Below are 23,405 nucleotides of genomic sequence, written 5' to 3'. Positions count from 1 at the left end.
TCCTTAAATCGATGGTAGCCTTGGACCATGGACGCAAGCAATCGATTTTGTGATCGCACTGTGGACGCGCAAAACCGATTTTATAACATCGGTTTTGTAATATCGGTTTAAACTACTTCGAAATAATCGTGCAGTGTAGACGTACCCTTATTCTTGAAAGCACCGAGTAACTTAAGCACCCCGGATCTATGCACACAACTACAAAGGGGCCAGATCTACATTATGAAAGAAAAACAGAGCCAAGGTAAAGTTCAAAATTATATTAAATATAAAATAACCAGTAATATTATGCATTTACAGCAAATGTTAAAGTAACCACTTTCATACATTTTGCATAAACTGAAGGAAGGATTAAGTATTAAGGCACAGTGAGTAACACATTTTATACAAAGAACTTTAACGCCAGGACAGCAAGCGTTCCTTGCTCACTGCAACAGAAAGTACAAGAAACTAGACTATAGTGCAGTCACAGTTGATAAATTTCTAGCAGAAAAAGCTAAACATCTTTCTCTCCATTAATAAAGATTTTATTCATAAGTTACTGTTGTCTGTTGCCCTGAACAGATACCAATTTTAGACAACGTAGGCTCTAAGTAGTTCATCTATTACCAATGTGCTCTTTGATTCACTCATAATAGACTCAAGCTACCTCTTGCAGATGTTCATCAGAAGCTGAAAGAGGCAAAAGGACAGCATCAAAGCAAAGAGGACAGTTGATTAAGATAGCTGCTGAAGCGCTATGAAGAGACTAGACGAGACCCATACTTGGCAGAGCAAGAATTCCCTCAGCACAAGCACAGTACAAAGCTACCCGATGTAGCTCTGCAGTGGATCCTAAACAAGTCCCTGTGTAGGGGCACAGAAGGCATGCTCAGAGTGCTATAGGCATTCTTGGTAGTGCCACAGCCCAGGAGGATTGTCATAGGTCAGGCAGTCCCCTCAAGTACCCAGAATCAGGAAGCCCTTAAGGTAGTAACTTTTCCCCTTGTGGGCTGTACGGCCGAAGAATCTCACTCAAGATTTCTAATGTTTTCTTAAACTTTAGAAATTTCACCTAAAGATAGTAAGATTTTCTTTTGAAATTATTACTCACATGATGTATGTTGGTGGTGAAGAAGCTATACACTATTGTATTTACCTACCACCATTAAGCACTGCAAGAACTTAGGGTATACTCCAGTTACTTCCTTCCTTACCTAGAGAGCTCAGGTATGAGTGCCCTGAAATAAACTATTTCTCTTTTGCACGTTAGAAGAGCGAGCTGCTTTTTACTTTAGTTAACTCTTCTTCCTCTACTCATTATTTGGGCCTGGTTTACAATGGCCTCTGAGCGGTGTCTTCCCGTGGATAAGAGAGTTTGTTTCCAATATAAAAATGCAGATAACTAACGTTTTAGAAGGCTTAGTCTTAATTTCAGTGAAATAGATTTTAAAAGAAATTCCAACTGAATTCAAAGTAATTTTGATTAGTTCTTTAGAGCTAACAGAATCTTTCTTAAGGAAGCAATTTCCAATACTGAAATTTAACCTGTATTTCTTTAGTTCATTTTTAAATATGGGGGGAAAGCTGCAAACTCCTCACCTGCAACCAAATACAATATTTTTGCATGAGATACAGAAATATTCCATTCAGGCAACAATATGGAGACTTTACAGAATCATACAAATGCTCTATAGAGCAGACCACACAGTCAAACAGCACACTTTTAACTACAGATGTCTTTAAAATGTTGACAATTGGTATGTTTAATTCAAGCCTAGGAATCCAATTTCAATTTACTTCCTAGAACCTACTGAAACTATATACAGTATTCAACTGACTAGGAGAAGTGTCTCTCATAAATGGAGTGAGAATGTGCTTCACACAGCTGATGCTCATACTGTTCTTTGCTAGACAACAGAATTTGTCTGAGCAATAACCTCCACAACTGATGTAGCTTTAGCTGAGCAAGTTCTAAATAGTGCTTACAATGACCTTTTAAAAGAGGAACTTGTTTCAACAGGCACTCAGACACCATTAGGTTAAAGCTCATGTCTAAATAAATACATAAAATGGTGACAATAAATAAGGATATTATTGTGAACCTGGATGTCACTAAGGTGCCTTGTGAAGCCACTATGGGAAATCAGTTCTAATTAGTCAGACAGTCTATTCATAGAGAGCTAATTTTCAATAAGGATTTTATTTTATAAATACAAAATGTTTTTAAAAGTATAAAATAGCACTATTTTCAATCCACAAGTGTCAGACAGGCACCAGATGTTCAGGGAAAAGATTAGAGACATTCTTTACCTACACTGTGCAGACAAAGATGAGGTCTAGCCTATTTAATTTATACTCAACTATTTTTTTTTTGCTGTCCAGCATTTTTATTTTAACAGAAATGTCAGTTTGGCAGTGTCTTAGGCTTTATTCAATAGTTGTGGACTGAACGGACATTATTTAGCTCTCTCCTGACCAGAGTTTTAAATGAGTTACATTCCACTGAAAAAGTACAAGATTTTTCCCACACTTTTGCTGCCAATTTAAAAAAATTTGGCATTATGCAGAACCTTATATTTTAAGTAGGGACAGTAGTTAAGTCTTGTTTACTTTCTGCAACAGATTGGCCATCTCCCTCAGTTTCAAAATTGAGATTCACAAATGCATTACATGCTGTTGCTTCTGGTTGGTCTGTCTGGACAGTAGTCTCATCTTGTGGCTTGCTCTGCTGTTCTTGATATCGTCTCTCTGCCTCTTCTGACATTTTGTTTTCTTCCTCCTCCTCTTCCTCCTAAGAAAAAAATTCCACAAAATACAATACTTTCCACAACCTGTACTCCTCACAACTCCTCCTGCAAGAATACGTGGGTTTCAATTACAGGCATCCAAGCATATCTTTGCACTCACAAAAATTTTGCTTTCATTGATAGTTCAGCCATAACCACCAAAGCAAACATCAGCTACAAGTCACAGTAATCATTCAGAAATACTTTTTCCAGAATCACCTTTCACACTACTCTGAGAAATGAAGTTGAAGAGTTGAGCTTTCTCTACACATGCAAAGGAGATATACACAGATACATTTTGACTTAAGCCAATTATTTGTCAACAGCAATAATGTGTAATGTTTCTGGCTATTACCTTTAAAATAAGGTTTGCATTTTCAACATTTTACAACAATGTGCAAACAGAAGTCATTACTTGGTTATAAAATGTCTTCCCCCACCATGTGCTTTGGAATGTCAACCCTCAGAATTTCAGGAATTTGCCATTGTGAATTAAAAGTTTTACCATTTTAAAATACTAGAAATATTCTAAGAGGAGCCAATGCAAAAGACACAGGACATTTGTGCAAGCCATTAATTTTGTGATACATCATGGGAAAGGGGGAAGAAAGGGGACACAAGCAGGGAAGTTGGGACAAGTTAAGTAGCTTGAAAAACAAACAAATGAAAAACCCGTAAGAAACATTAAAAGACAAGTTACTTAATATTTCAGTAATTGTGAGTGAAAGACTTCAGTATAAATTGTTTCACTGTTCGTTAGGCTGTTCTTTCAGGAGTTACAATAACTATACGAAACAATTTTAAAAGGCACCTTAAAAACTGAGCCTCCACCATTCCTTTAAAGAATTCATTCAGTGTCCAATAACAGCTACATGCATCTCTCACACAATCTGCAAATTGTCCTTAAAGTGCACTGTGCAAGAGACTGGAATAGGAACAGCAGTGACTAGGACTCACTAAGAGGTCTGGAAATTGCTAATCCAGTGGTAAGAGTCTAAAGGTGAGGAAGCATATGGGAAGAAAGCTTCTTTAAAAAGAAAGATTCAAAGAAAAGGCTGAGGTTTAGGCCAAATGGATTGAGCTCTCTTTAGTAAACACCACAGACAATGCAATTTTTACTTTGTCAAACTTAACAGTAAAGAAAAAAAGACACACCTCCTTCTTCATCCTGTAATACTCATCAATGGCATACTGGTATTTCGGTGTACTTATGCCCAAAACGGATGCAATCTTTTCCCCAAGGAAGTCACACACTAAAAATAAAACAGAGGGGTCTTTACCTGAATTCCTTAGATTTTGTTTTCAGAGTTTTAAGACCAGTTCTACTTCAAAAGAGAGCAGCTGCTTAAAAAGATCATGTGTAGTCAGTCATAACTGCTCAATTTAGTGACGTATTTACTGTTTACTGCTGTTCACACTGGACAGCCAACCTAGCTAGGTAAAGAGATGGATTCTGTTACTTGTGCATATTGTTTAGTAAGCTCAAGTCAGTTCCACTTTCACGTTGTTTTCAGTGGGATTGCACACACGGTTGCATAAATGTCAGAGAGGGCAGAGTTAGGTCAGCAGAATCTTTATAACCTGCAAAAATGTGTGAGAAGGAAAGAATCCAGCTTAACTTCCTGGGCCCACAGTAAAAGTATATTATCTTCAAATGAGGACATATAATATGGAAAATAGAAACAGAACCCCATAATGCCCATTTTTACATTCATTTTCAGAGTGGAACCGCACTTTATCAACTTGTTTAATTAATTTGGTGTGTTTAAAATATAATACCTTTATATATTTTAATTTATTAGCACATTTAATGTTACCAATAACTGTGGGTAACTAGTCAAAAATGCACGAATTAATGACAAAACTGGAGGCTACACATACAATTAATAAAAGGAACCAAATAGTGTTAAAATTTGACTGCAAAGGAAGTACTTTTAATTTTGTAATTCAGTACTTTTGCTTTAACACAGATTCCAAAGCAGAACAAAATAAGCCTATGTAGAATAATGGCTAGATTACAAGTATTTGTACTGAGTGATGTTTACAGCCAGCAAATAGGACAGAATATATATAGAATATATAGAGTGTGTGTGTGTACACACACACACGTATGTAGAATGTTCTATAGAATGTATGTATTGGCATAATGTAGATTCTGGCCTAGCAGTGTTTTAACAACACTGTGTGCTACACACAGCTGCATAGATCAATGGGATTTGATTTCAGTTCTCTCAGTTTAAGTCACCAGGGGCTAAGTGGGCATCATTTTACTCAAGATCATCCCTTCTAACAAAGGAGTGGAATAGATGAGCTCATGGCAATTCCTTAGCCAAAATGATGCTGCACTATAGGGCCTAGAGGGCAAGGAAGATGAAAAACCAAGGAGAATGTACCGTATATACTCATTCATAAGCCAAATTTTTTTTAGTAAAAAAGGGAAGCACCAGAGAAGGGGGTAGGCTTATGAATGGATATAGAAAGGGAGAGGTGGGAGAGCAAGGAGAGGCAGCACAGCCAGCAGAGCCAGAAGGGAAGAGGTGGGGCCAGAGCCTCTCTGCTTCTGGCCACACTTGTCTCCTCCCAGCCTCCGAAGCAAGTGCAGCTCTGGGGCTGGCAAGCTATGGCCGCGCCGCCCGGCCAAGCCAGGCCAGAGACATCCTCCCCTGGCCTGCCCCAGATAGGTGGAAAGGGATGGAATCGGGAGAGTGTGGAGGTCCCAGGGGTTACTCCCCTGACCCCAGCTTCTCCCCCCTCCAAAAAGCATTTCCCCACCAGTTGCTGTCCCAGCCTGTCAGGGTTAGCAGCTGGCACGCCAGGACACTTTGTTTACTTAGATTTACCTCCATGCCTGCGGAAGCTCAAACCATCTTGGCCCATCAGCGGTTTATCCTGAATGGCCTGGGAGCCAAAGATTGCTGACCCCTGAATTACAGGGTCGTCTTATGAATGGGTCATAATTTTTTTTCATTTTTACTTATCCATCTGGGGTGGGGGGTGCAGTGTCAGCTTATAAACAAACCGGCTTATGATCAAGTATATACGGTACCTCAAATCTGCAGGACCCCTCAGGAAAATAAGCTTACCAGATAATGTAAACTTGTTAGCTTTGTTGCTTAACACTCTCCAAGAAGAGCAAATGAGAAGCTAGGTATTAGATAATCCAACAGACAACATCTCAAAAATACTGTGAATACAGATATTTAAACACAATATTCAGAATCTCAAGATAAGAACTAAAACCTTATGCATACTGACTCTCTTCTACAAAGTACTTTTCAGGCCAAGTCACACAAATGATTTATAGACATCACTGCTGCAGACGGTAAGTTCTACAGAAAACAGACTTACAGACCAAATGGCCTTTGATTCGAAAACACTATTTTACACATATCCTTCTATTGAAGTTCTTATATGTCTGGTGGCACACCAAAATATTTCCCTATTGAACCAAATCAGGACATGTGTCACATCAATTAAATGCTCATGAACTGTAAGTGTCTAAAGCAGCTTTGATTCTAGCTTGGTTTTGTAAGTCAGCCAATTGGTGACCAGTGCCACACACAACTGACAGATCATGCACATTTCTTCCCAGGAAGACAGGTTGATTACTTCTCACAACTCGCCTGAACAAATGTTTCCTTAGTAAGCCACAGATGAGGAAATTAGTATTTAGCAAGAGGGAGATTTTGGTTTATTCTTTCATTACATCTCTTTCAACAGAGATGGAAAGGTACACAACCAAAATATAGATGTGTGGCAGACTTGAGGAATTTTCCAAATGGCCAATAAGTCACCTACCAGTTGTTACACCTCATCATGTAACAAGCTTTCAAAAAGCTAGTTAATATTCTTTGGAGTAGTTTACTTTAAAAAGTAAATGAACCAATACCTGATAAGGTTGACGTGGCAACTCTTAGCATATGAAACCACAAGTAGGGTCCCCAGGTAAGAGTAGTCTGTAATGATAAAAAATTAATAAGAGTAGCATTGTGACCATAAAATTGTGGCACATAATACTTGAAGTATAGTAACTTAAAAAGGGCACAGATCCAGAAGAGAAAGCTGCCACCTTGTCTTTCTGCCAACAGTTTGTCAACGCTCAGCTCAGGTGTTTTGGTTTTAAGAAAAAGTTATACTAATTCTGGTTGCAGATCTTTAAAGCCTGATGTCACTGCACAAACCATAAAACTACCCATTTCTAGGTGTCCATGCACAAGTATGTCTTATTGCTTATACTTACTTCCCCCTCAAAAGAAATTCAACTCTCCACTCCATCAGAGAAAATGAATAGATGGGCTTACACACTATACTGAAGGTCTTGAGTTCTGACCACCCAGGAAAACAATTCCTGAGTCCTCTCCACCAGAATTCCCTGCTTCTATTTCCATTTCATTCATATATAAGGATCATTAGAAGGTCAGTTGTCAAGATAGTCCCTGGGAGAGAGGCAGTCTAGGTCAGGCAGGATTCAAATCTTATAAGGTTTTATAGATCCAAGTCAGCACCTTGAATTGCACCGAGAAGTATATAATCTAATACAGTCTAAAAAATGCTTCAAGTGGTTTGTATTGCAAAGTCAGGTAGCTACTGGCTTCAGTTAGTACAAGATCCAGCAAGTGGTCTTCAAGAGCACAGAACAGCATTAGCAGCAGTCTACTCTGGAAGTAACAAACACATGAATGATTACGGAGAGATGCATATCAATGGAAATATTGCAGCCTCAGGAAAAAATGGCTAAAGAACACACTGATGATGTCACTATCTAGAACCTCAGGAGCACATGGGGATCCCATGGCATTTTGTCTAGGTTTCTAACCTGCTGAAAAAAGTTGAGAATCCCTCTAGGTCATACAATTTGTTGGAGAGGGGAATGGAGAAAAATCAAAAATAATTTCTAACCAGTTCTAATGGCAAGGCTAGAAACCTTGACCATTGTGAAAAGACGAATTCTAGTTAATTATATAAGACATATTATATATGTTTCTTGTAAATAATAGAGCTTGCCTGAAAAAACTTTGAAAATCTCCAGCTTCTGAATTCAAATGAGGTTTTTGTTTGTTTGTTTGTTTTTTATAAGAAACTGTCAGTAGAGGAGTCTTTCTGCTGGAAAGTACCAGCAAAATGGTACTGAGACATACCTGAACCATTATCTATAAAATAAGATTCTAGAATTGTCACTTTGGAGCCTAAAATGTCTGCTGAGTCAGCATGAAGTGATGGAAACAGCCACAAGACTGGCTGAGAGCTCTTTTGTTCACAAGACTAGGTTCAATCACCACTGGTGTTTGCAGTCTGTATCATCCAGTTTAAGTTCTCAGCCAGTTTGACTTTATGGATTACACCCGTGCAATAGCACAGGTTTTCAACTACAGTAAGGCATTTGTCTCTTCCACGCCAAGAGTCTTTGACCATAGTGACAAAGATAACTCAACCAACCACCACTCTTACTCTACAGCTAGTTTGCATACAACAATTTCACTCGTCACACGAAAGAGACTACATAGATCAGAGGTGGGCAAACTGCAGCCCATGGGCCACATCCAGCCTGTGGGACCCTCCTGCCTGACCCTTGAGCTCTAGACTGCGTGGCAGTGTGGCTGCCAGTCCTGGTGCTCTGAGTGGCATGGTAAGGGGACGGGGAGGTCGTATAAGGGGCAAGAGGTCCCCAGGAGGAGTCAGGGAACAGGGAGTAGTTGGATAGGCATGAGAGTCCTGGGGGACCTGTCAGGGGGTAGGGGTGTGAATAGGGGTCAGGGTGGTCAGGGGACAAGGAGCAGGGGGTGTTGGATGGGTTGGGGATTCTGAGGGGAGCAGGAAGTGGGAGGGGGCGGACAGCAGGCGGGGGCCAGGCTGTTTGGGAAGGCATAGCCATCCCTACCCAGTCCTCCGTATAGTTTCGGAACCCCAACGTGACACTCAGGCCAAAAAGTTTGTCCACCCCTGACATAGATGATGGATTACTTAGCCCAACTGGCACATCCATGCAATAGCAAAGGTTTTCAGATGCTATTTTACAATGATGGAGTTATTTAAGCCATGACAAGTACCAGGGTGGATATAACTCAATGATTTCAAAAAAACAAAACACAAAAACTAATTGTTTTTTGTTTAAATTAGATTTATTTTTTTTATAAAATGCTTTGAGGGAAAAAACCTAAGATTATTATAACTAAGATACAGTATAGTTCAAAGATATCTCATAATGGAATAGAGATTATAAATTCTAATTCTATAGTATAAGACAATATGTTCATGTAATGTTTAAGAAAAGTTTTGTAAATGAGTTCTAATAGTTCATGGATTAGGGATCCAATCTTATGAGGTTCCAGGTGCTTCTGTATAATTATTTAGGTTAATCTTTCTATCTACCCAATGAGACTCTGTGCTCAGTCTAGAAGATACATCAGAGATGCTTAGGTTTTACAGTTCTCCAACTGTGGATTTGTATCTCCAGAGATAACATGCTTGTTAACAGCAAAAAATGTTTTTAAAATAAACAAATAAACATACAGAGGTGAGAAATAACAGACCTCAACCCCATTGTCCCTCTGCAAATGTGTGTACACAGAGTCAATCCCTTACCGCTCTCTAAAAGTGCAAAGTTTCAAAAAGTTCAATGAACAGAAGATTGTTGGGGGCAGAATAGATCTGGACAAGGAGAAGATGTCTGGAGATAAATGTGAGACACGAGGACAGGCAGTAGAAACAAAAGTGAAACTGTTTGAGAAGCATATTCCAGAAGTCTTGAGGTCTTTCAGAGTGTAGTCTTCATTGATTTGAGATCTACCATACCATTCTCTCACTAGAAGGGAAAACCTATAACACCAGCAGGCCATAGAAGAGACCCAGTTTGGGAATATTTTAATGAAGTTCCTTTACCTGGGAGTAAGACAGGCATGCATGTAAAATGCAAACAGTGCAACAAAGAAATGCAAGGCCTGGTTGCCCGAATGAAATAACATCATGAGAAGCATTCCTTCTCAGGAGGAAGCTACAGTGAAGATGATGAAAGGAACACGTCTGAACATGCAGGATCTTCAGGTTGGAAAAAACTTTTTTATTTCATAATTCTTTCTTAAGGACTGCTTGTCTTCCTTCTGGAGACTATTCTTGAATTCTCATGTTGGAGCAAAAAATATAGTTGTTACTCTATGGCAGTGTTTCCCAAATTTGGGATACCGCTTGTGTAGGGAAAGTCCCTGGCGGGCTGGGCCAGGCCAGTTTGTTTACCTGCCACATCCGCAGGTCCAGTTGATCGCGACTCCCATTGGGCAGCCAGTACATCCCTCAGCCCATCGCTTCCCGCAGCCCCCATTGGCCTGGAGCAGCAAACCGCAGCCAGTACAGAAATAATTGATACATCAGAAAATGCACACACAGCAGAATACTGACAAGAAGTAGCAGTAAAAGCTATAACAAAACTGAAAAAAAAATTCAAAATGTCTAGTACGCAGGTTGGTCACAGACAATGCTGCAAATGTATCCAAGATTAGAAGAAATTTAGAAGAGTCCCAAGCTAACAACATACGGTTGCAATGCTCATTTGATGCACCTCCTAGCCAAAAACTTCAGTGTTCCAGAAATAAAGGCTAATGTTGTTGAAACTGCAAAATACTTCCATAACAATCACTTTGCAGAAGCAGCTCTGAAAAAAGTGGGAGGAACCAAACTAACTCTCCGACAAGATGTGCGATGGAACTCAGTGGTAGTCTGTTTTGAGCACTATATCAAGACCTGACCTAATCTGATGACAGTTTGTGAACAAAACTGTGAAAAAACAGATGGCACTGTCACAGCCAAAAGTTCTCAGCATTGGGCTTAGGAGAAATGCTGAACCCATGTGGAGTACCCTGAAGCCTATTTCTGTAGCCTTGAACAAAATGCAGGGAAATAGCTGTTTTATTGCTGATGCTGTTGAAATTTGGAAGGAACTGATTGAGATCTTAAAAAGAGAAATATGCAATGACATTTTTTTTTGATGCTTGTAATTTAACTAATGGGACAAGTACAGTACTATCTCGAGCTCATTTTCTTGCAAATATTCTCAATACTCGTACCAGGGTCAAATCTTAACTGCTGAAGAAGAGGCTTTGACATGGACATCCAGCAATCAACCCTCCATAATGCCAATTAGAATAAACTTGAGAGCTAAGGGTGAACTATTCAAGAAATATGTTTGCTGATGATGTTTTAAAAGAAAGTCACACCAGTGAACTGGTGGAAGTCACTTATGCACTTGGATTCAAGAGACTGTTGAAGTGATAATCTCACTTAACAGCAGTAGCTTCTTCGCCAGTGTAGGACATAGACCATAAAGAACGGCTGTACTGGGTCAGACCAAAGGTCCATCCATCCCAGTATCTGTCACAGACAGTGGCCAATGCCAGGTGCCCCAGAGGATGAACCTAACAGGTAATGATCAAGTGATCTCTCTCCTGACATCCATCACCACCCTCTGACAAACAGAGGCTAGGGACACCATTCCTTACCCTTCCTGGCTAATATCCATTAATAGACTTAACCTCCCATGAATGTATCCAGTTCTCTTTTAAACCCTGTTAATAGTAACTGTAAGCCTTCACAACCTCCTCTGGCAAGGAGTCCCAAGTTGACTGTGCACTGTGTTGTTTTAAACCTGCCGCCATTAATTTCATTTGTGGCCCCTAGTTCTTATATTGTGGAACAAGTAAATAACTTTTCTAATGACTTTCTCCACTCACTCATGATTTCACATCCCTATCCCAGGGTCAGCAACCTTTCAGAAGTGGTGTACCTGAGTTTCATTTATTCACTTCTAAATTTAAGGTCATTGTCAGTAATACATTTTAACATTTAGAAAGTCTTTTGTTATAAGTCTTATAATATGTCAACAAAATAGTTTAGTTATATATGTTGTATGTAAAGTAAATATGGTTTTTAAAATGTTAAGAAGCTTCACTTAATAATGAAAGTAATGCAGACCCCCCGGACCAGTGCCAGAACCCAGCAGTGAGACGAGTGCACGCGAAAAAATCAGTCGTGATGCGCCTTCGGCGCGGCATGCCATAGGTTGCTTACCCCTGCTCTTAATCATATACCCCCTTAGTCTCCTCTTTTCCACAGCTGAAAAGTCCTAGCCCTTTAATCCTCCTCATATGGGACCTTGCTCCAAACCCCTAAACATTTAGTGCCCTCTCTGAATCTTTTCTTAATGCAGTATATCTTTTTTGAGATGAGGAGACCATATCCTGTACGCAGTTATCAAAGACGTGGCCGTACCATGGATTTTATATAAGGGCAATACGATATTCGCTATCTTATTCTCTATCCCCTTTTCAATGATTCCTAACATCCTATTTGCTTTTTTGACTGCTGCTGAACATTGCGAAATAATATTTTCTTCCTTTGGACTAATTCATTCCACACTGAGAAATTGTTTGGGACCTGAAAAAGCAGGAAAGCTTGTTTTTCTTTTCCAAATTACGAACAAACAGGAAAATGAAGGTGAAGACGACTGAGTTAGCCGCAGAAGCCAAAATTTTAAGTTTCTCATGTTGAGTTGGTGTTAATTTTTTTTAAATATTTAATTTAACTAATTTTAGTTAAACCATTTTAACAAAAACAAACTTGATTTTAAAAAACCTGAATGCTTAACTAAATTCAAATGCTTGTTTTGTTATAACATATGTTTGTTTTTGAAGAAAAAACCAGAATACATAACGTTGTTATTTTAGTTAAATAAAACAATGTGTGTGTCTGTCTGGTGACGTTCTCCTCCTAATACAGCATGGCAAGAAAATCCTCCAAATATTAATGATTAACCTGTTGAATTGGAGATATTTATGAAGTCATTAGAAGGTGAACTATCTGCTTCAATTACCTTTCATAAATTAAATAACCCAGGCCTGCACAACATGCGGCCTGTGAAGGCTCACTGTGTGGCCCGAGGCCGGGAATCAAAGGGCTCTAGGCTGCCCACAGCCGCGGGGAGCCGAGAGCCCTTTAAATCCCAGCCGCGGCTGGGATTCAAAAGCCTCTGAGCTGCCCGCAGCGGCAGGGAGCGCAGAGCTCTTTAAATCCCAGCCGCCAGGACCAGCTTTAGGCCAATTCAACCAATTCCCCTGAATCGGGCCCTGCCCCTAAGGGCCCCATGCCCAAGCCCCAGGCCCTATAAATTGCCACCAGAGCACCACTGCTTGAGCCCTAGGGTAGGGCTGTGGGGCTCTGGGAGCTATTTAAGAAGTCCGGGACTCCCACTGCTTCTACCGTCCCGGCCCTTTAAATAGCCACTGGAGCCCCACTGCTTCCCCAGGGTTCCCATGGCTATTTAAAGGGCTAGGGCGGTAGAAGAAGGGGAGCCTCAGGCCCTTTAAATACCCCCAGAGCCCTCAGGTAGTGTGGGGCTCCAGGGGCTATTTAAAGGGTCAGGGCTTCAGCTCCCTCTGCCGCTCCAGTCCTTTAAATAGCCGCCGAAGACACATCGCTTCCCCCGGGCTCCCTCAGCTATTTATGGGACTGGGGCGGTAGAAACAGGAGAGCCCCGAGCCCTTTAAATAGCCCCTGAGCCCTGGGCTGCTGCTGCTGTTGCTGCTACCCTGGTGGGGGAGGGAGGAGGAGGAGGCACTCACCATACAGGATGGGCTGTACCCCCTGTACCTGCACCAGCTGCCCGCAGCCAACCCCTGTTGCGCCCCCTGCCCGCACCAGCCCTGAACCCCCTGCCCTGCCTGCACCAGTTCCTGTCTGCAGCCAAGCTGCCGCAGATGAGATTCAAAGGCTCTGGGCTGCCGGCAGAGCAGGGAGCCCAGAGCCCTTTAAATCCCAGCCATGGCCGGGATTCATAGGGCTCTGGGCTGCCCACAGAGATTCCTGGCCGCAGCTGAGGTTTAGAGGGCTCAGGTCTCCCCGCTGCCACGGGCAGCCTAGAGCCCTTTGAATCCCGGCCGCGGCTCCAGCAGATGGGCTGGGACTGGGATTTCAAGGGCTCGGGCTCCCCTCAGCAGTAGGGGCTCTGAGCCCTTTAAATCCCTGCCCCAGCCCCACAAAGCTCCAGGTTCCCCCAGCCGCTGGAGCCCCGGGCCCTTTAATTTGACCCTGAGGGCTCCCAGCCACCTCTTCAGCTGGAAGCCTCTGGTTGATTCAAAATCAAAGTATCACCTCCCCACCCCCAATCTTCCTTTTTGGCCCACAGCTGTTTTGGTGAGGTGCTGTTGGGGAAGGAGGGTTTGTTTCTACAGGGCTGGGCGGTGCTGGGGCAGGGTGTTTCCGCTGGACCAGGAGGTCCGGGGGGGCGGTGTTTCCGCGGGGCCGGGGGGTTTCGGCCCTCAGCTATTTTCTTTGGAGTAATGTGGCCCTTGCTGCTTTACAAGTTGTGCAGGCCTGAAATAACCAAATAATCATTCATTTTCTGATATAGCTGTAAAACTAATCTGAAAAGTTTTCAAATAAATCACTTTAAAAATGTATAGTATGTACTTTCTAAAAATGAAACCTACATCTGAGTTGTGAAGAATATGTTGGTTGTTATAACCTTAATACAAGAATGCACTTTTATGTAGAAATCCATAATTAAATCTAGTCTTCCTGACTAGTGATTTAAATCAAATTTGATTTAAATCAAATCCACCCTGACAAGTACTGTTTAAAACAAGTGTGAAAATTCTTATTTTGTATGTTATTTAATATGTATATAGCTATCAAAGGTTTTAGAAATAATCTCTATGGTTTTAAAACAAAGGATCACAATTACATTTTGTGTTTGTATGCAGATTACCAGATTTTAGTGCTTATCTGACAGAACGGTCCTCTGGCTTATACAAGACCAGTTTTCACACTACCTGCATCATTCTATTGACTGCCTACCGAGAATCCAGACAATGTATTTTTAGCAGGTGTTATAGGAAGTGTTCTGCTATGGTGACAAGCATAAGCAAAAAGGCTGCTGTCCTAGCTGCACAAAAGCACTCTATGCTTTTTAATTAAGCACTCAGTTGGCAGTCATTTTAATGGCAGTCACTTTTGTGCTTGTTTAGTCAGAGAAGTCAGGAAGAGTGCTGGAAAGGATGCTGCTATAAACAGGAGTAATGGTTGGCACCAGCACAACCCTACAGATAAACAATGTGTGATAAGGTGAAAAAGGCATTCACACAGTGCAGAGGACAAACCATTTTAAGAGTGCTGCTGGTTAGCAGTGAGCAAGCGGCACGAAGCATTACTTTAACATTTAAAAATACCAAAAGGAACTGAACTTCTCAAAGTAACAGAAATGTAAGAAACCAAATGCAGAATTCTTTTAAACATACTATTGAAATAATGCAAATTCAGATATAATTTAATAGCACTTTTAATTTAATGATATGTACATAATCTTCTAGTTTCCACGATCTTGCCACAATGCAAAATTAAACAGATTTAGTAAGTCAGGACCACCTCTATGAAAAGTTTTAAGAAGATTCTAGGAAAAAACAGAGTTCTTTATCAGAGTCCCTGCTTCGATTACAAACTGCGCCCTTAATACAACCAGCATAACTAGTTAATATGAAACACTGTATCCCATAATCCAAAAGGTAAAGTGTTCCTTCAACTGTCTCAAAGGAGGGAGAAAGACAAAAGAGAAACTATTCTGTGCTAATTCAACAGGAAAAGAGAAAGATGTGTTTCACTGTGAAACACTAGGAACAAGGAGACTCACACGCACGGGATAATCCTGCTTTCCTTTCTTCTTACTTGCTCACTCAGTTTACATGGATAGGATTTTCCAAAGGTGCCAAAAGTTCCCAAAAACAATACAAACTAGGATGTAGAGAATAGCTAGTTTGCAAGTGGCTAATAGAGACCCTTCAGAGTTAGATGAACAGAGTTACCACATAAAACTCTTACTCTGACTATGAAGTAGCTTTAAATGTATTGAGGGTCACTTGCTGGAGAATTCTCTGCACCTTGAGGTCTTTAAACCACGATTTGAGGACTTCAGTGATTCAGACATAGGTTAGGGGTTTGTTACAGGAGTGAGTGGGTGAGATTCTGTGGCCTGCATTGTGCAGGAGGTCAGACTAGATGACCATAACGGTCCCTTCTGACCTTAAGTCTATGAATCTATGAGTAATACTGGAAAAATGACACTTAAAATAAGCCTTATTAACAAGCATCCAGACAGGGCATTTCAGCCCCCTATGCTCAAAGAAATCTCAATACTTTGATTGGGAGAATGGGAGTGGAAAAGTACTATGTTCTTCTACTGGAATTTATCAAAAAAATTGCATTAGAAGATGGAATTAGTGCTTAACAGACAGAAATGAAACAAGATTTGCAACATTAAATACACACACATACCCTCTCTAACTAAATTCAGACAGAGAAGGAAAGTGCAACTAAAATTAAAATTTACAAACATCCCAAGGAAGATTCAGCTATAGTAGTATACAGTTCTATTTTTAAAGAAGCTCACTCACTAGAAGAAGTATTAGCCCTAGTATCTAAAAGACTCAAAAAGGACATTTAATAAGAGCTCTACACATTGTGGACCCACCTATTCTTTTAGGAAAGAAAACTTCACACATTAAGATTTTCTAGAGACAACATGGCAGCAAGTTACCTGTCATGACAACAGGAACAACACATCTAGTGTAACTACACACTGTAATGGACTAATAACCATAACTTTGAACTATCAAAAAGCCTAACATCATTTAAAAGCAGCAAAGAGTCCTGTGGCACCTTATAGACTAACAGACGTTTTGGAGCATGAGCTTTCGTGGGTGAATACCCACTTTGTCGGATGCATGTAGTGGAAATTTCCAGGGTCAGGTGCTGTGTATCATATAATATATGTAAGCAAGCTAGAGATAATGAGGTTAGTTCAGTCAGGAAGGATGAGGCCTGCTCTAGCAGCTGAGGTGTGAAAACCAAGGAGGAGAAACTGGTTTTGTAGTTGCTAGCCATTCACAGTCTTTTGTTTAATCCTGAACTGATGGTGTCAAATTGCAATGACAGAAGCTCAGCAGTTTCTCTTTGAAGTCTGGTCCTGAAGTTTGTTTGCTGCAGGATGGCCACCTTAAGATTGCTATAGTGTGGCCAGGGAGGTTGCAGTGCTCTCCTACAGGCTTTTGTATATTGCCATTCCTAATATCTGATTTGTGTCCATTTATCCTTTCCCTGGCCACATATAGCAGACCTTAAGGTGGCCATCCTGCAGCAAACAACTTCAGGACCAGACTTCAAAGAGAAACTGCTGAGCTCAGTTCATCTGCAATTTGACACCATCAGCTCAGGATTAAACAAAGACTGTGAAGGCCTGCCAACTACAAACCAGTTTCTCTCCCTCGTTTTTCACACCTCAGCTGCTAGAACAGGGCCTCATCCTCCTGACTGAACTAACCTCGTTATCTCTAGCTTGCTTACATATATATACACCTGCCCCTGCGAAATTTCCACTACATGCATCCGACAAGTGGGTATTCACCCCACGAAAGCTCATGCTCCAAAACGTCGGTGAGTCTATAAGGTGCCACAGGATTCTTTGCTGCTTTTACAGATCCAGACTAACATGGCTACCCCTCTGATACATAACATCATTTAGTCAAAGCAAAGCTAAGAAAGACTCAACACATATTGTTGCTAAGGATGGGAAGCGAACTGTATTTTTGTTGATACATTCCAAAAGAATTTCAGTGTTACTTGGCTTACAACGTAAAATGTTTTACTTAAACAAACTTCTTGAAGATTCTGGTAAAGGACTTAGATAGTGTAGGTTCCCCACCCCACTCACATGAACTGAAAAATCTTTAAGACCAATGATTATTTTGGGGTAGTTCATTTTTGGCTTCTTCTTGCACTCAGTGCATGGCCTTGGCTTTCACTTTATTGACTGACCAACTCACAGATTATTTATGTACTATGTGTATTGTAATAGCACCTGGGAACCCTAATGATGGACTAGGACCCCACTGTGCTAGGTGCTGTACAAACACGGAACAAAAAGAATGTCTCTGCTCTAAACAGCTTGTAATCAAGATACAAACAAGAGACAGGCAAACAGATGAGGAAGTACAAGGAGACAATGAGACAATATTGGTCAGTAAGATAGACAGTGGTCTGAGCACATCAGCCGCCTAACCACTCGATCTTTTGTACGAAACAAACAAAAACAAGACATTTTTGGAGGAGGATAATGAGGTAGTTTTGCAGATTCTATGGGGAGCTCCTCCCTAGCATAAGCAGCAGCATGAGAGAACAAACAAAGGTGCTTGTTTGAAAATTTAACAAATGGGTGATGGAGGCAAGAGCTGACATTTTGATAGTGAATGATAGTTAACAGGTAGGATAGGAAACATCACAAAGGGCCCTGAAAATAAAAACAACCCAGCTTCTGTATGCATCAAACATAAGGGAAAATCAGTGGAGGGATACAAAACAGAGGCATCATGGTCAAACAATGAGTTAGGAAAATGATCTTTGCAGAAGCATTCGGAATGGGTAGAGCAAGATTGCATTTGTCAAGGCCAGAGAAAAGGATGATGTAGTAAAACAAGACATGAGATGATGTGAGCCTGGATAAGAGTTTTAGCTGTGTAGATGGACAGAAAATGCCATATCTTAGAGATGTTATGCAGAAAAAAAAAATCAGCAAGATTTAGACAGTCTGAATATGAGGACGTAGAAAGGTGCAAGTCCACAGTGTTTGAGAAATAAAGTAGCAGAGCGGGCTTGAGGGAAGACTCAGAGCTCTGGTTTAGCCATGTTGAGCATGAAATTCTGATTAGACATCACTGAACAGAAGCCAGAGACAGGTAGAGATTTTAGTTTGGACAGAAGGCAGCAGGCCTGGAAGTCATCAGCATAGAGGTGGCAGTTGAATTTACTCATGAAATTACCTACAGACAAGGTGCAGAGGCAGTAGAAAAGGGAACCAAGGAGAGAGTCCTGTGGAACCCACACTAAGTTGGAGGGGGGGAACATGGAGGATCCTCTGGAAACAACAAGCTGAAGAAGCAATTAGAGAGGTAGAAGAACCCGGAGAAAACAGAGTCAGAGAAGCCAAGAGAAGACAATATTTCAAGGAAAAAAAGAGGATGGTAGATGGTGTCAAGGTGGCTGATAAGTCAAGGAGGACGAGGGTGGAGTACCGGTTCTGGGTTTTGAGTAGGAAGGGTAATTACAGAGACAAGGTTGATACAGTTTTTTTGACTCAGACTTGGCTATTTCTTCAGATAATCTTTGAAGATCTAAGCTTAAAGCTTGTCAGCTAAGGGAACGTGGTCATTCTCAGTTTAGTTCTAAAACATTCAGTAAGCGTTTTGGCTTAATTATAATTTCTCTGCAACATAAAAAAATGTTTCCCTCAACTCAACAGAGGAGCTGTAAAGATGCCAACACCAGCTGGGTTCCAAAATTTTATGATGCAGAATTTCCAAAGTACTAAATGTACCATAAGGTAAATTGGACCAGAAGCTGCTATTATTTGCAACATAGTTTTTTGTATCCCAACTGGGATAATGAGTTGTAGACATGCTGGTCCCAGCAAATTGACTATTTATTTGTGCGTACAGAAATCCTACAATACAAAACATTTTTAAAGCAGCTGTTTGCCAAAACATCACAGCTCAGCTTGGCTTAGTGGGTCCTCAGCTCATTTGAGATACATAAAACATACTGCAGATAATAGCAACCCTTCATCTAGTTTACCTTAATTGAAGTTGTTATAATGAAGCTTCTTCCATAAACGAAAAAAAAGGAGCGAACAATAAAGGATATAGTGCTCCACAGGCCACAGAATTCTTTTAAATTTAAAAAGTTAAAAAACTAAGGATTACATAGTAATTTGGGGGTGGGGAGACAACCAATCTCAACTTCGGCACACTTCATGTTCCTTAGTGTACACAAATCTGTAACCAGGAAGCAAGAAGAGGAACAACTCATACTATTTCCATCTATCATGCATCTTTGAATGTACTTTGAAAATGTGTCAGTTTGTAGAGTGGTGTGCCTCTGGGCTTGTCTTCACTTACACTTTATAGCATTCTAACTTGCTGGCTCAGGGGAGTGAAAAGTCACCTCGAGTGAAGCAAGTTTGAGCACTTAAAAGCAGTAGTGTGGACAGGCTCCCAGCTATTCCCCTCATGGAGGTGGATTACCAGGAGCACTGGGAGCTCCCTCCAACGCTCACTCGTGACCACACTCCCACTGCAAAGCACTGCTGCGGGCAGCACTTTGAAGTTTCTAGTGTAGTCGCAGCCTCTGCCCTCATTACCGCTGGCTCTCCAGTGCCTTCCCTCAGCACAGTACACGTGGGAGAGTGCTATTCAAAGGAATCAAGAACTGGCTATTGCACTTTTCTTAAAGGCCTTATCCAAAGCCCATTAAATTCAATGGGACTCTTTTCACTGACTTCAACAGGCTTTGGATCATGTGCTAAGAAGTGGCTTTCTGGAGTGGACTGAAAAGGAAACAAACTTTTTGTACTTTATATAGGGGAAGGCCGTTCACCTGTATTCCTAACCTTGCATACAATGTCCCATCACTCATCCTCTGTTTGAAATATTTAAATGAGAGATTTGCACTGGGGAAGACCTTGATAGATTGAGTAGCTGGGGATAACTCTGACTCAATAATACTTGAATACAGGCAGAAATTTGTGACCTCCTTAGCCAGTACAGAGTGACTCATGCTGTCCTCCCCACAGATTCCTTAAAGAAATAGGATATGAGCAAGCATAAGAACTGCCCTTTACTTAAACATGTTAATAGAAACTTAAAGCATTTTTACTTAATATACTGTAATTTTAGTAAGTTGCATGCTTTACATGTTTTTGTTGCTTATCCCATCCTATGTTCACTCCAGCCAATATTCATGTTCCTCTTTCCCAAATGAAGACAAGCTTCAGCCCAATAATAGAGAGCTCAAAGCTACAAATCCACTATGGATTAACTCCACAGTTTCCCTTGTAATTTGCATTTGTCCCAATTTCTGTTCCTCACATACCCTCTTCCCCTTTGCTGAAGATCCAGATCTCCAACCTGGCCTCTCTCATACCCACAATTTTTCTCTTTCCCACCTAGTTTAACTCAAAGCCCATGAGAAAGACAAATGTGATCTACAGCTACCCTCTAATTAACCAAACCCCATGGCAACAACACTTCTTCAGGAAGAAACAAGCAGAATACCCATATCAAAGCCATGATCCTCCTTGTGGGAGCCCCACCAGTAAAGCTCTCCATTGGAGTCACATTTTTTTAAGATGTGACAGGTGTATTGACACAGTGGTATGATTGTGTGGTTAGTTCCTCCAATGTGCCATCACTGAGTAGCTAAAGCATAGTAGCACACACTCCTGTGAAGTGAGATAAGCAAGCATCTCCTCCCCCATACCTATACTTCCTGGATTACAGACACCATGGAACTTATTCAAGACAAAGTATTAAAGGCAGCGTTCTACCCTTCCAACACAGCATGATCAGGAGAATGTGGATAGTTGAAATAAAATGTAGATGTTGAACTTAATGTAGTCTAACAACATACTTTAAAATGTACTTTTGGTATTTTCTGAAACACCTCAATTTCTTATTTTATTTTTTTTAACTTTTTCAAATTCTTTACTGCTCCCTTTTATTTTACTGAGTTGCTCACTGTGTTAACGTGGGGGGGCTGCAGCACCCCTGCATCCCTAATTCCCCACCTATGTGGGCTCCTTAACGGTTAACCAATAGACTTTTAATAGGTTACATGGTTACTGTTTTTAAACCCTATTTACATCCCTAACTGTAACTAGCTAAAATAAAATAGAAGTCAGATTTGAATTCAATAATTATTTATGTTTCTTCCAAGTGCAAAAAGTGGTTATCACTTTTCCAGTAAATGGTAAATGAAATAAAGAATTATCCGTAACAAACCTACAGGATCAATAGACGGCAAGAGGTCTTTTTTTTCTTGCACCGGATCTTCTTCTTCATCTGTGCTATATTCTTCCATGGTTTCTCCACTTGCAAAGTGAATGATCCTTCTCGGAATTTTCTTGTTTTTTCCTATGATCCCCAGTTCCACATTCTCAAAGCCTCTATCGCCACTTGAGTGCAGCTGTAACAAAGAAAATAATGGTCTCAAAAACACAAGCTTCTGCAGGATAAGCAGTGAAACTGGAGGCTTGGTTCTCACAAATATCACAAAATATCTGTCAGCCAATCTAAAGTACCTTACTAGAAGTAACAGAAATCATGGAGTGCTTTTCTGAAGATTGAAGTGGAGTTTTTTGTTTTTTAAGTGATGCAGCTGTAAGGTAGCATTTCCCAGACTTATTAAAGCTGAGCTCCCCGTTTCAAGAAAACTAAATTAATCACATTCACTTCAACCTTGCCATTGGTTATTAGAGGTCTACCCAAAATGAGCCAGTCACTGCAGTTATACTGTATAGATCTTCACTACATGGCACATCCTCTCTTTTCTTTACATGCTTTGGTGAACAATGAAATAGTTAATGTTGACATTTAAAATATCATCATTGGCATCTGAGTTAACACTCATTGAAATGAACAGATTTCTTAACTGTTTCAGGCTCTTTGCAGATTCAGGCAGAAAGCTCTCACATAACACTCAATTCATGTTTTGAAGGTATCCTTCAAAACCATGAGAGCTAGAGAGTAAATTTTAAAAAATTAAAGTTGAGACACTGAAAAACAACTGAAAGGCCTGTCCATGCTCTCTCTCCCTCCCTCAAAACACACACACACACACAGGTTAGACCTTCAGGCCTACCCCAAGGAGGGGTCACAACCCATGCTTTGAAAAAGGCTGTTGTAAGAGATGAAATCAGGATAGAGTGATTTAAATCAAAACAATTTAAATAATCGATTGTCATCATGACCTAAATCAGCAACCACACAACCTTGATTTTAATCATGTTTTGTATTTGTACTTGTTAGTTCTTTTCCTAAAGAAAATAGTTGATTCTCACTGGTTGGTAACTATAAAAACACGTTGATTTGCAACTAGACTTCACACTAAATCTGAGGCCTCTAACCAGGAGGATACACTGTACCTATAATTTATTTAAATTATACAGCTCCATTTCAATTACTTCTCATTTCTTATTTTTTTACATTTTTATAATGTTAGAAAATAGTCTAGTAAGTGCACCATTTGCTATTTTACTTGCAATAAAAAGAGCTCAAAACAGCATTTTAATTTTTGTATTATTAAATAAAACTACATTAAATGTGCTGCACACTAGACAAGAAGGTTATTAAAACATGTTTTCCATTTAAGAATCAACTGATTTATAAAACTAGGAAGTAGTATCTGTAGTTAGTGAATTGAACTGACTGTCTCTGGTCTCACCATGTCCTTCCAAATTATAGAAAGAGTATATCATCTTCTCGTACTTAATTTTCATTCATATATTGGAAGAGGAAAACAAGCTTTTCAGCTTTTTCAAACTCCCAATTGGTATCTTAGGGCTCATCTACACTTGAAATGCTGCTGCAGCGGTGCTGCTGTAGTGCTTCAGTGTAGACACTACCTACGCAGATGGGAGGGGTTCTCCCATCAATCCATTTCTCCAAGCGGCAGTAGCTAAGTCAGTGGTCCCCAACGTGGCATTTATGTGCACCCGCCTAGTGACACGGTGTGAAAAATAGTGCCCAGAAGGGGAGAGAAGCCACAGCCCCG

The 23,405-nt window shown here is 40.5% G+C and overlaps 1 protein-coding gene across 2 annotated transcripts in view; it reads right to left on the bottom strand.

Moving 5' to 3' along the window:
• Positions 1-245: 245 nt before the first annotated feature.
• Positions 246-23,405, bottom strand: part of LOC116814877 (signal recognition particle subunit SRP54) — an 82,092-nt gene continuing 58,932 nt past the window's right edge. The window contains exons 2-5 of one of the 2 annotated variants that reach the window (XM_032762845.2): positions 21,639-21,818; positions 6,658-6,724; positions 3,924-4,021; positions 246-2,773 (exon numbers count right to left, since the gene is read on the bottom strand). In XM_032762845.2, the coding sequence (XP_032618736.1) occupies positions 2,561-2,773; positions 3,924-4,021; positions 6,658-6,724; positions 21,639-21,818 (558 nt within the window). In that variant the 3' untranslated portion in view covers positions 246-2,560. The remainder of the gene's footprint in view (positions 2,774-3,923; positions 4,022-6,657; positions 6,725-21,638; positions 21,819-23,405) is intronic. The other variant, XM_075065516.1, reaches the window with a different exon arrangement.

The sequence above is a fragment of the Chelonoidis abingdonii genome, chromosome 4 (genome assembly GCF_003597395.2).
Source record: "Chelonoidis abingdonii isolate Lonesome George chromosome 4, CheloAbing_2.0, whole genome shotgun sequence".
Classification (NCBI taxonomy): Eukaryota; Metazoa; Chordata; order Testudines; family Testudinidae; genus Chelonoidis; species Chelonoidis abingdonii.
The sequence above is the reverse complement of the archived record's forward strand: the minus strand, read 5'-3'. Positions and strand labels throughout refer to the sequence as shown.